Raw genomic sequence first — 15,283 nt, 5'->3', positions numbered from 1 at the left:
TCTGCTGCTGCATTCAGAAATTTTATTGCTTTTACCACAGATGAACAAATCAAGTTGGACGGCTGGTAACAAACAATAAACATGAAAGATATTGCCTTCAGAGCAGGTCATTTCATGCTTTTTCATGCTCAACCTTCATTTATGATATTTGACAAATCACGTTGGTCGGCTAGTCAAACCTTTTTTGAATCGAAAAAAAAAATCACGTATATTGTATCATTGAACTAAAAAAAAATTAAACGTAAAATAAAGTGGACGGATGAAACATTACATTATATGAATGAGCTTCTGCTTTTCAATCTTGATAATTTTTTTTAGAAATACGAAAATATAAAACTACTGCATGCAATCACGTGAAATAAAAATCTATGTAGAACCCAATGAAATAAACATACATTGTACATTTTAAAGACGTGAATGCATTAATAAAAAAAAAACAAGCTATTGGTACTTCACACAGCATGCATTCAGCTGTGTCACAAAAATCCTCAAGTACAAGTAATGACAAAATAATGGAACGATAAATATGAAATCATAATGTACACTTCTACACTTTCATTTGAAAAATGGAAGATGTGTGAGAAAAGAAGTGTAAGTTTTGTTCAGAGACTGAAAAAAATCTTTCTACATCTTGTGCAAGCACGTTTTCCTCTCTGAGAAAGGTTATATAAAATCCTGTAATATTTCACATCTTTTATTGTACAAGATATTGTACTTGAACTATTTTACAGCTTTTCACTGATTTTTTAAAAATATATATTCAATACTACATAAGAAATTTGTTCTATAAAAATAGTTAAGTATGGACTATGAAGCTATGAATGGTGGTGTTCATTGCAAATGCCTCCTAAAAAGTACGAAATTCATATACTTTGCCATTTTCATTAACACAAAATTCAGAGAAATCAACACTGTAAATTTAGACATAATTTCAATTAAACTCGTTTTGCAAAATAGCACATCATACTTGTTACAATCTTCAAAAGTGTTGCACCTGTTTGGCTTTTGATGAAAAGGTAAAATCCAACATGAATATGCACATTTACAAACATTAGGAGGATTTTGTCAAACATTCAAATCAACAAAGAGAGGCTACCGGTATATTCATTTTGGAGGTTATATGATAACAGCTCTCAATTCATTTGACACAATCAAACAAATTCTAAAAAATGCAAGATGCATTAATCTCTCAATAAACCTCTCAAGAGCAGGTGTTCATTTACACTCCTACTCATGTATATCCAAAAAAATTAATTCTTTACAATCCTACAAATTTAACCATCTCCAAAGTTAAATTGCTGAGGCTTTGGGGGAGGGTTATGTTCAACTCATCCATTCATTCCAAGACCAACTTGCATTGACTACTCATCACCATCTTCCTCCACTTCCACTGTCTCACCCTGCTTCATCTTAGCAATGATCTGTCAAGATAGACAAGACAATAGTTCTGCTGTTAAGTATTGATGAATGGCATCAGCATAGTTCATTGCAATCTAAAAATGTGAAGAGGCGAGCCAAGTTTGACTGAGAGAAAATGCCCCATGTACTAGTGTTCCATTCGATTCCGTCACAAGTCCTTTCACAAGTCCAGTCATAATTAGTGGGGTGAACAATGACAAAAGAATGCTTTTGTCCCAACTCATTTGAATAGCTTGTGAATGACTGCATAACTTGTAATGGACTTGTGATGGACTTACAGGGACTTATAGAGACTTGTGATGGACTTACAGGGACTTATAGAGACGGATGGACTTACAGGGACTTATAGAGACTTGTGATGGACTTGAATACAACACTGTTGTGTACTGACCTCTTTGAGTCTGGCAATTTCCTTGTTATCAGCATTCTTAGAAGCATCGTTAGTGATCAACTTGACTCTTGACGCATACCTGCCCCCAAAAAGTGAACATTAATTTAAACCTAATGTAGAATTTTACAAATTGTAAATAATAGCAAAGGATTAAGGTTCATTCTGAAATGCTCTGAAGATGGTAATTTATCAACACACTTTGCCTCTATATGGATTGCTTTATTGTAACCAAAAGAAACGGTAACTACAGCTTATAAATGACAGTAAGAAAAAATCTTTTCATTAAGAAAGTTATTGCCAGAGACAACAAAGAAAGTGAATGATGGGTACTCACGTCAATGAGATGACTGTCTCCTCTGCATTATAATCAGCTGGTGAGATGTTCACAAACATGAGTGTCTTGGCATTACCTCCAAGGGAATCTTGCATCAGCATGGTGAGTTTGTTGTTACGATATGGAATGAATGATTGCTCACTAGATAATGCTGAGATGACATCACCCAATGCACTCAAAGACTTGTTGATGGAGTTTGCTTCCTGTCATTAAAGACAGATTGAAGTATCAAGCCTATAAGATTATTTCTAATGTGTACAAAGGGACTACTAGACGAGACTCAAAATTCAAGCCATTGCAGGAGATATGTTAAGCAAGTACCACATGCTCTATAAAAATGAACTTTAATATCTCCGATGAGATAAGAGAAACAAACCTTGAGTTGTTGAGCTGAGGCATCTGTTTTTGCAGCTCGTTCACTTCCAGCCAAATCTACCAGACTAAGTTTGCCCTTGGTAACGGTTCCTGTGGTGAGGTTAGTACTCTCGATGACTACACCGATGATCAAATGAGACCGGGAGCTCTCTGCATTCATCTCTGTGAACAAAACAAGAGTGAACATCAATCTACTTCAAAGTACAGTCGAACCTTGTTAGTAAGCACACTGTTCATACAACAGTGTGCTTATAACAAAGAAACTTTTAGGTACCAATCTTTTGTTTTTCATTTTTTATATTCCTGATAATCCTGTTGTAACAAGGTAACCTACAAAGTCCAAAGGAACTCTTTGTAATGAGGTTCAGTACACCTTCTGGAACAAACAAAATAAATACACATAGACAAACAAAAGTTCTAACACAGGAATGGTAAAGAAAGTTGCAAGTTTGGCAAAGATTATTTTGGGAACTTAAGATCATCTGTCGATGAGCTACATCATAACCTGTGGAGTACATGTACTTACTGGTTGATGCAACATGTCTGTTTGATGAGCCTTGTTCAAACAGTCCATACAGTTCTTTGGCATTTGAAGCTTCATGAACTACTGAACCATGCACAAAGACCAGCCCCTTCTTGTCCTTCTTGATGTCCAGTTTGACACCCTGACAGGAGGAATTTAGGCATTTTTTTATGGAAAGCATGCTATCAGTTATGTAATATTTGTTTGAAAAACTCAACTTCAGGAAGTCGAGTTTCATAGCTCGTTGGTGCAAATCCTACATGCCAATTTTCTTCAATCCTTCTCAAATAAAGTAAATCACCTTACAATTATCCCTTGTTTTTTAGGTAACAAAAATGCTTTTTAATGCCTTCTTGTAATTAACCTTTGCCAACTTACCTCTCCATGAGTTTTGGAATATAAGTCGATGAGTTTGTCATTGTACAATTCCAACATGTAGGTCTCCACACGGAAAGAAAATTTGGATCTGGAGAGAATGCCAAATGAGATAAAGTTCAAAGAAATACTGGAGCATGGAAATTCCAGACTAAAATACTAAACAGCCAAAGCATTTCAGATAAGGGCATTTTTAAGGTAAAGCAAACAAATAAGAAGTAAAAGATGACTTACTTGTTTTCCTCAATGACCTCAAAGATCTTATCAAAGGCACGGGGTGCAATCCCTGGGAAGTTACCTTCTCTATCACCAATCATCGTAAACGTCTTACCAGAACCAGTCTGGCCATAGGCAAAAATACAGACATTGTAGCCATCCACTGCAGACTGAATCAGATTCTATAAGAAATGGAAACAAAACAACAACAAATGGAGAAAATAACTCATGTAAGTGGAATAATAACTGAATCCTAAGTTCATCAAATTTTGTAAACTGTAGAACTCATCTGTAATTAATGTCTGGGAAACTTACATTGGTATCTTCAAAGACCTCGGCTTGAGTGGTCTCTGGCATGAAGACATGATCGTACTGGAACTCTTTCAATCCTCGGGTGCTCTGAACCTCAATGGAATATTCATCAGGTGCCTTGACAATGGAGAAGTTACCCTGGAAACAAAGAGACCAAAATAATAGCATACTGGGTTTCGTCTAGTTCAGTTTTGAAGAGATGCAAAAGGTAGCATTGACATAATTAACAAACCCAAATGAAAATCATTACAAAAGTTATTTGTGTGCCTGGACCACTTGGTTGAGAATAAATTGCGAATACTTGGAAATTTCTATGAACCACCAAAGGAAATCATGACAAGTCCTATAAACCTACTCTGCCTTTCTCTGTATTACTGAGAGGTCTGCAACGGCAGTAGACTCGAATCTTCCCTTTCATGTCTTCAACCATATTGTAATACTTCTTCCTCAAAACCTAAGGATACAATGAATAACAAAATGCATGTCAATCAAACAACCTTTGTGTCACAAAGCATGTACATTTAAAATATATACAAACGTATATTTTTTGCTTTGTCAAGTACAAAAAACTAACTCGAATGCAGTTCAAACCTCCAACCCCAGCAGTCCGCTGTCTTGCCCTACAAAAATTCAAAAAAAAATTATCATCTCATTTCTACTGACCCTTTCACTGTTGTAGTTTTCTGTCAATGTTTTAAGCTCACTCTGTAGTTTCTTCAACTCTGCTGTTTGTTCGGTTACTTTCTCTTTCAGTTCTAAGGCCTCTGCTGCAGCCACTCCCAATGCATCAATCTGGTTGGTTAATTTCTTGATCTCCTCCTTAGCCCCATCTAGTTCCTGTAAAGAAATGGAAACAGTCAGCAGGAATGCTGCGCACGCTGTGGTCTGTGCAGCTGTTGAGGGCTCTCTGCTGTCTTCTTGTGTGGTCATTGGCTAGCACTCTAAAACCGGACATCTGTAAGACTTCATGGACAGATTTTTGAGAACAAGTCGAACCTTCTCAAGGAACAAGCACTAATTCTTCTCAGTAAATCTACTGTGAACCAGGCTCCTCAGTGGATGTATGGAACCATTCTCAAGGGATGTGCACTTACCTTGGAGGTTGTCTTCAACTCTGCATCTAGCTCAGTAGCATTCTTTTTCTCTCGTTCAAATTTCTTCTGTTCCATCTCCAGTTTCTTCTCGAGATCCTTCAGTTGTTTTTCCATCTTCTTTCCCGCTTGTTTCTGAGTTGAGGCAAAACAGATGTTCACATCAATACACAATTATGGCATTGATAAATGATGGGGAACATTTCTTGTAACCTTTTTCTAGGAAATACATTTAATACTTTTTCTGGAATCATCAGCATCACAGCCTATCAGTAGAGGAAGATGAGAATGACTTACATCAGCTGTCCCTCCAGATTTTGCCTCCTTGAGATCCTTCTCTAGTTGTCGTATCTTGTCTTGATTCTCCTGAACCGTTTTCTTCAGTGTAGTAGCTTGATCGGTCAGTAACTTTATCTTCCTCTCTGATTTAGCATCTGCACCTCCCTGAAAGTTACCATCAAGGGACGGACCAAAATAACAAAGTCTTCCCAAGCATTGAAAATATACAACACTAACAGTTATGCACGGGTTACAAATTAAATGAAGTTGAGAAACCAAGTAAGTACAGCCCATCAAACAGTATCTTGGTACTTCATTGTGAACTTTCCACTCCTTGCAAACTCATTTTTTGAGCCTTGACACCTCTACTTCTCCTTCAGTCCACTCAGCATTCTTCCTGTTCGTCTTCTTATACTCTTGTAATGTTCTCACACACCTTCCTATGCCCTTGAAACCCCTTCCTTCTCCTGTATTCCTTCAATTTGTACCTAGGTGCAGTCCTCTTACCTTCGCACCTCCTACCCCTCTGCCTGCACCCCCAGCTGCTGCTATCTCTTTGTTTTTCTTCTCTAGAGCCTGGATCTGTTTTTTATGCTCTGATTCTCTCTGTAGGTATTTCTTCTCTGTCGCTAATACCATCTCCTTAGCCTGCTTGTCTTTCTCTGCCGTCTTTTTCTTCAAGTTATCCTGGAATGACAACAAATTGAATAGGAACTAGATGAAAATTGACAAGCTGAAAATTGAGGGCTTCAGATTGATACAAGGATCAGAGTATCTCCACAGAAGTCAGTGCGGATAGGGGCCTAAATGAGGTCATTCAAAGCTACACCAGACTTGCTGATGCTGACAAGCTTATAATGGCAGAGACAGAAAATGAAAACTTGTTGATCCAAAAAAGTTACACTTCTGAAAATGAAGGAATTATTTGAAACCATAGGACGTGGCAATAATGCAAAAAAATCAACTCACATTATATCCCTGAGACCGACCTACCTGATGAGCTCGATTAGCCTCCCTCTCTTTTGCCAGAGATTCATTCAAGGTCTTCAACTCAATCTTTAGTTTAGCCAGATCAGCTGTTCCTCCGATGTTTGCCTTCTGAGCATCTTCTTTTTCCTTCTCTGCTTTTTTCTATAGAAAAGAAAGTAAACTTTGAGTGTGGGCCAAAAATACAAACACACTAAAGCTGATCAAAACCAATGTGCAACACACAAAACTCTGGCTGACAAACTGCTTTTGTTAACAAGAATTTGAGTGTTTTATATAAAAGCTGTACAAAGTGGTCCTTTCATGCTTAATCTGAGTCTGAGATATGTTAGCCAGCATTCCTTCCCAGTTAGTGGTCAAGACACTGGTATCCTTACCACTAGGCCTTGTAGTAATGCAATCTCCTTGGCTGTATCAACTGGGAGGTTCTGAAGTTTCTCTGCTTCCAACTCATCAAGACGTTGTTTGGTTTCTTCCAGAGACTACAAAGTAATACACAAACATTTGTTTATTTATTTATTTGGCACAAATCCAAATAATTGCTGAACGTTGTCTAGTACAATTCACAGCAATAACACTTAAACATTTCAGGGCAAATGATTATGAATTAATTCCAACCTTTTCTTTAAGTTTCATCTCAGCTGCCAAAGCAGCAGTTGCCGAGGTAATTTTCCCATCCAGCTCTTCCACCAAGCTCCTCTTCTCTGCTTTTACGTTCTCTAACTCCACCTTCATCATCTCCAGTTCTTCCTTGGTGTCATCGTGAGCGGATCTCTCATCTCGGATTTTGCGTTCCATACTATCAACTTGACCCTGAAGTGCAGCCAGTTGAGCGCCAAAACCCTGAATGTCCAAGCCAATTGTCAACAAAAATTATTTCAGATGTACAGCAAACTGAAAAAAAAGGGCTCACATATACTTCACTGACCCAAATTAACTCTGCTACCTTATTACAACATAACACAAATAGCATTCTTAAAACTTACAGAAAATTTAGAAATTCAACATCCACTACAAAAAATGGAATGACTTATACCTCAACATCATCATCGTCAAAGTCAAGATTTGCCAAAGCAGCGGCTGTTGCAGCAGCTGCTGCCCCTCCCCCTGACTCCAACTCAGCTAGTCTTTCTTCAAGTTGTTCTTTTGTCAGCTCCAGTTCTCTGATGGTCTCTTCTTGATGAGAATTTCTCTCTGTCAGCTGCTCATTTTCTTCCTCAAGTTCTTGAATGCGATCTTCAAGATCTTGAAGTTTTTGTGAGCTTGCAGGACCTAAACATGACATCAAATATGATTTTGTTTAATCACATGAAATCATTCAACCATGGCACATACATACAAATTCCAGTCTCTTACAGTTGAGAACATTGGCATTTGCCAAAGACAATGTACATATACTTTGCCCTCCAAGTTGTGCTATTCATAAGGGGCCACAATCACTCCAAGATATCAAACACTCCTGTATCTGCCTATTTATTTCTGTATCAAGCCCCACTCACCTGTTGCATTCAGAGACACTTGAGCCTCTTTCATAGGTTGAAGGTCTGCAGGTATCTGCCCTGTCACCAATATGGACAATGCAGTAACATTTGTTTCGTTGGATAGACAGTTAGTGTTGCAATTTTCCAAAGATGCATATAAGGCCTTTGCTTCTTCATCCCTAGAAAGACAAAACCAACAGAAAATGGAGTGAGTTTGGTGCTGATTCAATAGAAGTATGAAACTAGATAGGCATGTAGGGGTGCATGTCTCTGAAAGTTGAAAATATTGCAGGAATTTTTCTGGGTTTAACTTTTTACAAACTGTTGCACAGACGTTCAAAAGTGAAATTCAAGCAAACATGGAATATGAGAAACGTCAGGATTTTCACTGTTAGTTAGAGCCAGTTTCTTTTTAAGCTTAGCAGTCATATTGACAAATACCAATATATACCTGTCAGGTAGAAAATGTTTCTCATCAAATGTGAGCAATAAACCAGCATCAGTTGAAAACAAGGCAAAGATATTTTGACTTGTCACCTGCTTTTTGTCAAGTAAAACTTGTGTATAGTTAGTAGCCTTATGTGTGTATCAACTGCAAGAACTCCTGACCAAGGGATTCATTTCTCTATTGTAAGTATACGACTCACCTGTCTGTCTCTTCAGGGTAGCTACCATGTTCCTGTTTGTACTTGTCTACCCATAACTCCAAGTCCTGCTTCACCTTGTCCCTCTCTGCTATCAAGTCTTCCTTTTCAGCTTTTGCCCTCTCTAACTTGGCAGCAACATCATCATCAGATGACTTCTGAATGGCAGACTGAGAAGAAACACATATGCAAATTTAATACCAAAACTTCAAATTCGATCACCATAGCTTAACTTGAGCAGTGCCGTTGACATAGGCTATTAACAACTCAACTGCCCCAGTCTGAAGTGTCTTCGATTTGCCATAATTAGGGTTATGTGACCCTGGAAAGCTGACCTGAGCAACGACTGCTCCAAGAATCATCTTGAGTTGTTTTTCATCCTCTCCTGATTGTCCAACAACTTTCTTCTCCTTCTTTACATTTCTCTTGTCCTTCTCCAACATCTTCATCTTTTTGTCCTTCTCTCTTAAACTGATCTCCATTTCCTTTAACTGAGTCTGAAGTTTGTTGACCTGTTCCTGTGAGGCTGTGAGAGCTACTACAGTTGATGGATCTGGAACTGCAATCTGTGGATAAAATTTAAACACAACAAAAATCAGTTGGATTGTATCTATGTGGAATGAAACAAACTAGCCTAATTTAACATTCCATTTTTATGATGATTTGGTCAATGAATTTATCCTATGACCTTCAATAAAGCATTTATCTTCCTGTGCATGACCTCACCTCTACTGTTTTAATGACTGGCTCTGGTATGCTTGCTGGATGTGTCTCAGGTATCTTGCCCTCCTTGAGTGCCACCAATGTCATCATTTTGGAATCCAACTCAGCCTTCTTTGTCTCTGCTTCTGAGAGTTGAGTCTCTAACTCCTGCACAGTCTCTGATCTGTAGAAGTACAGCATTCATGGTTAGAAAAACAATTCTCACCATGTTTCCAAACTGTTAAACAGATTCAATTAATCTACCGTACCAACCTATCTCATCCACCTACCTATCATCTTTTGTAGGTTCGCGTCCTGTCTGTTTCTTGAAGTCTACCTCCCACTGCCTTATCTCCTCCTTCAATTGTTGGCTTTCCTCATCCATGATTTCCTGGTCTTTTTGAGTCGCTTCCATATGCTCTGAGATCATTCCATCATTATCATTCTTAGCCAATGTTGCTAATGTTGCATATTGAGCCTGGAGGAAATCGTACTTTGCTTGAAGCATCACAAGATCCTATTGTTTCAAGAGAGAAAGAAAAAGCTTTCAAGAACTTTTTCTTTTAAATAATGAAGGTGACAGTGTCCAATGCAATGAATGCACTGAACTTCACCACATAATTCACTGTACATAGTTATGATTCAAATTCTGAAGTCACTTCCTAGAAGACAAAATCAAACAATTCTGCAAGTCTGGTTCCTCGACTGTCTGTACTAATGGTACTTCAAGTGATATTTTCAAAAAATGTCCATTGATGCTTCCAACCACAGTGCACTCTCTACCAGGGTGGCATCAGTCAATAAGGAAGGAATGATTTCCCACCCGTTCCTCCTGACAGACCCTGTAGGATTTGACCTTTTAATAGTCCAAGGACGATGCTTACCTTCTGGGATTGTATCATCTGTTTCTGCATCTCCACTTTTTGATCTTCCAATCGTCGCCTTTCTGCGTCTGACATCTTGTTGCTCACAATGGCTGCCGTTGCTGCCACACCTAAGACTCCTCCCACAGACTCACCTACTGATCCCCTTCTTCCTTCAGATCGAAGACTGGTCTGAGATGTCCTCCTTGCTGATGATGCTCGTTGTGTTTCTCCATCAGCTGTGACTTCCTTGACGCTGGAATCGGTGATGATTGGCAAAGCTACAGCAGTTGTTCTTGCCTCCTCCAGTTCCAACCGAAGTCTCTCCACTTCTTGATGCAATTTCTTCTCTGCATTTAGCTCTGACTGTAACTTATCTTCAAGGATCTAAGGAGGGAACCAAGCATAACCCTTACTGCAGCAGTGCATTTGCTACTTTCTCTGACTAGCTAGCAATCTTAATTGTAAACATCATTTTGGACCAGTGTAACAGAAAATAAAACTTACTTTATGGTGCTGCTGGTTAGTCATCTCTGCAGTCTTGAAATACCAATTTCTGCTTGTTTATTTTTAAGCATAAATGTAGTTATTCAACTTTGAGTGACTATTGACTTTACCTTTTTCTCATCCTCAAAACCTTTCTCTCTGGAGACAAATGCTGACTGGTTTTGATCCATTTTCTGTGTAAGCTCTTGAATAAGCTCTTCCTGTAATACAAAATAGCAACATTAGCCAGTAGAGGAAATTCTTAACAAAAATAACAGATGTGGCTTTGAGTACCCTGAGTCACGTAAAGCCATGAAGAAATGTCAATTTTGTTTCAGCAGGGTAATGCTTTTACAATGAAATAGGGTAACATTTTAATGTGACACTACATGTATAACGTAGAAAAGTCATACCTTTTCTTTTTCCAATCTGTCAATTTCAATCTTGTTGATGATGAGCAGTTTCTTCTTTTCTTTCATCAGAGCTTTGTTTTTAGCATTCAGACTCTGAAATATCAAAGACATAAGTTTGGGTTCATTAATTTTCATTTCACTCCATGGAAACTGGAAGTTGAATTCTAGGGTACACGCATATCAAAAATTAACTCAATAAGTCAAGTTATCTTTACCATTAAGTCTCACCTTTAATGTCTCTTCCCAGTAATTCTTATGACTTCCAAAATCTTCACGGTGGATTTCAATCACTTGCCGGAAGGTCTTGACTTTGTCTTTGTACTGGACACGAAGGCCACCCACAAAGATATTAAACTGGGTCTGATTAATAACAAGAAAAAAAACAAAGTTTTTTATCATATAATCTGAAAATATCAATAGTTCAATGCTGTTGAAGCTTACAGTAGAAATGATGCTCATTTGATTGAAATCGTGTACAGGGAATATGGTTCACACCAACTTGTAGAATGAAAATACACTGAAACCACTGTATGTGAATTTGTAAAGTGTGGTCAAATACAATTGCTCACTTGAGTCTCATCTTCAATCGTCTTGTAAGTGTCTTCAATTTGACCAACGATGCGGAGATGATTAAGCTTCATCCTCTTCATATCATCCATGACCTTAGCAAGGCAGTCTCGGGCATACACGTAGGGAACGTAAGCTTGCTGCTCATGCTCTAACTGTGGAGGCTTCAAAAGAGGGCTGGTTGTCGCTGAAACAAGACTACGATTATCTAGGAAGGAAGGACGTAGAGATGCTCGTGACCCGAGTTCTACTTAAATGGAAAGGAAAACTTGCACATTAACTATTTAAATGAACAATAAATATTTATTTACCTTCATTAGCCCTGGTATTGTTTCCAGACTGCCCAGCATCGTTTAGCCCATCAACTCTCTGGTTCTCATCAACTTCTCGCAAACTGATGACAGACTGAGCACGAGAGGCACTAGCAGAGTGAGTCCCCGCCCCAGGGGATCGGTTTCGTGTCTGAGGGGATTTGGCTCGGGTAATGCCACTTGACTTGGGGCGCTCTGATGGAGCATCCATGGGTATCTCACTGATGTTATGCATACTGGACATGCTCCATGCTAGCAGGAAGAATCACAATGTAAACTGTAGTTAGTGAAACACTTTGAAAAAATACCAGTAAAACAGACATTTATTTCCTCAAAATGACAAGCACAGATTATACAAGATGATTTTTGGGGATACACGATCCTGAAAAAGGGCCTCTGGCAGCTTTCCCTTAGAGAGAACATGTTTACAACTACTAGAAAGAAATGCTCAGTAATAATGTATTACTACTTCTGGATTTTGTTTTTAGTTTTATTCGCAGGATTTTTGAGCTTGTTTACATTGACCCTTGACAGACCTGGATATCCAGCAACTCACCTTCACTTGGCCTTTTCTTAAGTTCTGAAGGTATTTCATCACTCACTGACACTGACATATCTGCATCATCATTGACTGGTGTCACAACATTTGCTCGTTCCTTTCTTTGCCTTCTCTTTTTCTTTCTCACCCCGTCTCCATCGACTGATCCAGTATAGCTGTCTCCACCATAGGGACTTGTAGACCTTGCGTAAGAACCTTCACTAAGTGGTCTGTCCTGGGGCTCATCTCCAGTATTCACAACTTCCTCCTGGAAGTCTAACTCCTATCAAAACAAGATCATGTCCCATTTAGCCAAAAGGACAACTATACTATATCTATTAATGTCTTTGTTTCAAGATACATGCAGCAATAAAACTTGACAGTCAGTTCCTTTTATGAGATAACTTCCCGGCTGAGGGAATAAGTTAAAGCAGAAATGTCCTAAATAAGCCTCACATTAATCATAATGAAAAATTCAACTTGAAAAAAGTTTGATAGTACTGAAGTACTGAGGCATGCAATCAAATAATCATACTAAACGGTGGCAGTTGAATTAAAGAACTAATATCTGACCTCATCTGTGAAGTCTATCCGATCACCATCTTCTGCTTCTTTGACTGACACTGTACTACCCCCATGACCTTTCAAATCAGATGTCAGAGTTCCCTGAGGCAGTTTCTCTACTTCTGTCACTTGATAAGCAGTGTTATCAACCCCATACTTTTCCTTGTCTGTAGGATTCTCCACATCAAAATCCTCAACCCAAGCTGTAAGGAAAAGGAAAAAAACAGAAAGTTGGCATGAGATCAGAGGAACTAACTGTTCCGTAAAAATTACAAAATTTGTCATTGGGTCATATGAAGACCTGCTGACTTCAGTGAAGAGACACAAACTGAGGTGGTACGGCACGTCACACGATCATCTGGACTGGCCAAGACTGTCCTACACGGAACAGTACAATGAGGAAGATGAAGAGGCAGACTGAGAAAATGATGGAAAGACAACATCAGAGAGTGGACTGGCCTTGAATGGAACAGCATACTGCGAAAAGCTGAGAACCGTGAGGAGTGAAGGGAGTTGGCTGTAAAATCTTCAATGGTGCCCCAACGGGTCAGCCTGACTACGGGATAGGTACGTGTACAAATTGTGGTATATGCAGTACATGTAGTTCTAATCAAGAGGTAATTCATTTGAGTCTTGTCTGAGCAAAGCACTGTAGGTGATCCTCATGAAAACTGTGGCACAGGCCTAGTGGGAGGCTCGTAATTTTTTCAACCATTTGTCTCTGTTTTCTTCTTGAAGTGGTCTTGGAAAGGATGACATATGAAGCATTTTGACATCAGACTCTGCAAAGTAAAGAACTACTGATTTGAAGCAGGGATATTTGAGATGTTCAGGGATGTTTTTCTGTACATGTGTAATGCAGAGCAAATTGTGACTATTTTGCACACAAAAACGTGTGTGGATTTGGACTGAAAAGCTTAAAATTCCTATTTTCGTAAAGTTTAAGTTCATATTCGTGCCTTATTTCAATGAATTAAATGCTGGCTTCACTTGAAATTTCTAAAGGTTTGAAATTGAAATTTAAATAGAGGAGCTAGAGCAAACAACAAATTTTTGTAATTTAAAAAATTGAGTTCCAAAATGATAGTGCCCTCATTCATTTCTGTATGTCCGAACTCTTAGAATAACAAAGCTAGCAACTTCAAATTAAAATATATAAAACAGTACTCACAATTATGAGATAATGAGGAGGCAGGTCTGTCTTCTGGTTCATCTGCTGGACTGACTTTTGTCTTTTTATGTCTTGCTTTCTGCATGGTAGCCATCTTGATTTCCAGGCGCACTAACCAATATTGCACTGGGTAATACTAGCCTATTTACATTAAATACAGAAGAAAAAAAAGAAATTAGGGCAACTGCACTTTGTGGTTTCTTTATACTAACTAGTTAGGCCTAACGTCATTAGTCTTGAACATCTTTAAGTTTCATGTCCTTGAATGTCCAAATTCATATTCACAGTAAATCCCACTATGTCCTTCCTCCATGACCGATCATAATGACCACACTAAGAATCTAACGTCGGCAAGCAATTAACAACCCTTGCAAGTGGCACTATGGCATGTACTTTACAACCGGACTCGTACGCGGACGCAAATCCAGACCGAAGTAAAGTTAGGCTTAACGTTCAGTGCGTTTACATGGTTTCAGGCTAGCAGTAGGCCTAAGTACTTTGTTTTTTCACCGACCACTTTTGTTATGTTTGTCAGAACAACTTTCTTGCAGCACATAGCAGAACCTACCTAATCGACACTGTAAACAAATTTCGTGAACTGAACTGTATTAAGCTTGGAAATCATCATAATCAGCAATATGATGTTAAGTTGTCGTGTTAAGTTGCATTTTCCCACTTACTTCGCAGAAGATGGCGGCCATTGCTCACCCGATAAGAGTTGCCAGGCGAATGTACACTTGTTTATCATATGACGTCAATCTTCATTTGTTATGTAAATTAATTTGTGCTGCACGTACATTTTACCACAGTGCCTCCTCGTGCTCTGTACAAAAATGATACAAGCATGGAGAATCACATGATGAAAGGACAAGTGGAGTAGCGCCAAAACGCATAAGCTTTGTCTCATTCAAAGCTGATTACTGCATTTTATTTCTTTTCTTTGTCGTTCTTTCAGAAAAAAAATCATGTCATCCATGTGTTCCTTCCTCCATGATTAGGGTAAGAAAAGCTACGCCCCTACCTCGTGCAAAAACAGCTTTGTACTACCGCCATGGTATGTTTCTCTGGCTGCCTGGACCATAGGAGTTTCTTAATCATGAATTAACGGTTCATGTTAGACCTTTTAATTTCAGCAACGGTAATTAAACGTCAAAAATGAATAGGCTGGTATTGGTAAACTATGCACAGGGCGCGTGTTCTTCTACCCGTTGCAACCCCCCCGCTCATAACAGAGACAAAGC

At 38.7% G+C, this 15,283-nt stretch overlaps 1 protein-coding gene across 2 annotated transcripts; it reads right to left on the bottom strand.

Annotated features, from left to right (window-relative positions):
• Positions 1 to 2: 2 nt before the first annotated feature.
• Positions 3 to 15,253, bottom strand: LOC110983774 (uncharacterized). 2 transcript variants are annotated; one of them, XM_022243322.2, is made up of 33 exons: positions 15,064 to 15,253; positions 14,611 to 14,865; positions 14,043 to 14,183; positions 12,881 to 13,074; positions 12,326 to 12,590; positions 11,770 to 12,021; positions 11,461 to 11,666; positions 11,120 to 11,251; positions 10,892 to 10,984; positions 10,610 to 10,699; positions 10,014 to 10,379; positions 9,420 to 9,646; positions 9,154 to 9,313; positions 8,763 to 8,993; positions 8,431 to 8,597; positions 7,802 to 7,962; positions 7,339 to 7,574; positions 6,921 to 7,145; positions 6,680 to 6,784; positions 6,309 to 6,446; positions 5,823 to 6,002; positions 5,334 to 5,480; positions 5,040 to 5,171; positions 4,609 to 4,782; positions 4,301 to 4,399; positions 3,949 to 4,083; positions 3,652 to 3,815; positions 3,421 to 3,508; positions 3,046 to 3,184; positions 2,521 to 2,681; positions 2,145 to 2,347; positions 1,811 to 1,889; positions 3 to 1,421 (listed from the first exon to the last, which is right to left on the bottom strand). In XM_022243322.2, exons 3-33 carry the CDS (start codon positions 14,134 to 14,136, stop codon positions 1,362 to 1,364), a joined length of 5,103 nt encoding a protein of 1,700 aa, XP_022099014.2. In that variant the 5' UTR covers positions 14,137 to 14,183; positions 14,611 to 14,865; positions 15,064 to 15,253; the 3' UTR covers positions 3 to 1,361. The 2 variants fall into 2 exon arrangements, with proteins under 2 accessions (XP_022099014.2, XP_022099013.2); XM_022243321.2 differs by having other exon boundaries at positions 14,723 to 14,865.
• Positions 15,254 to 15,283: the final 30 nt, after the last annotated feature.

This window comes from Acanthaster planci, linkage group LG17 (assembly GCF_054643075.1).
Source record: "Acanthaster planci isolate LZ-2023a linkage group LG17, COTS_SCS, whole genome shotgun sequence".
Lineage (NCBI taxonomy): Eukaryota > Metazoa > Echinodermata > Asteroidea > Valvatida > Acanthasteridae > Acanthaster > Acanthaster planci.
Note: the sequence above shows the minus strand (reverse complement) of the source record. Positions and strands in the feature narration are given on the sequence as shown.

What these genes read in the sequence shown, in the direction of transcription:
- LOC110983774 (XM_022243322.2), bottom strand. Translation starts at nt 14,136, where the DNA reads ATGGCTACCATGCAGAAAGCAAGACATAAAAAGACAAAAGTCAGTCCA. An exon ending in CAGTCATTAAAACAGTAGAG is followed by an intron (nt 8,994 to 9,153) that starts GTGAGGTCATGC and finishes TTTTATCCACAG; the next exon opens with ATTGCAGTTCCAGATCCATC. An exon ending in TACCCTGAAGAGACAGACAG is followed by an intron (nt 7,963 to 8,430) that starts GTGAGTCGTATA and finishes TTGTCTTTCTAG; the next exon opens with GGATGAAGAAGCAAAGGCCT.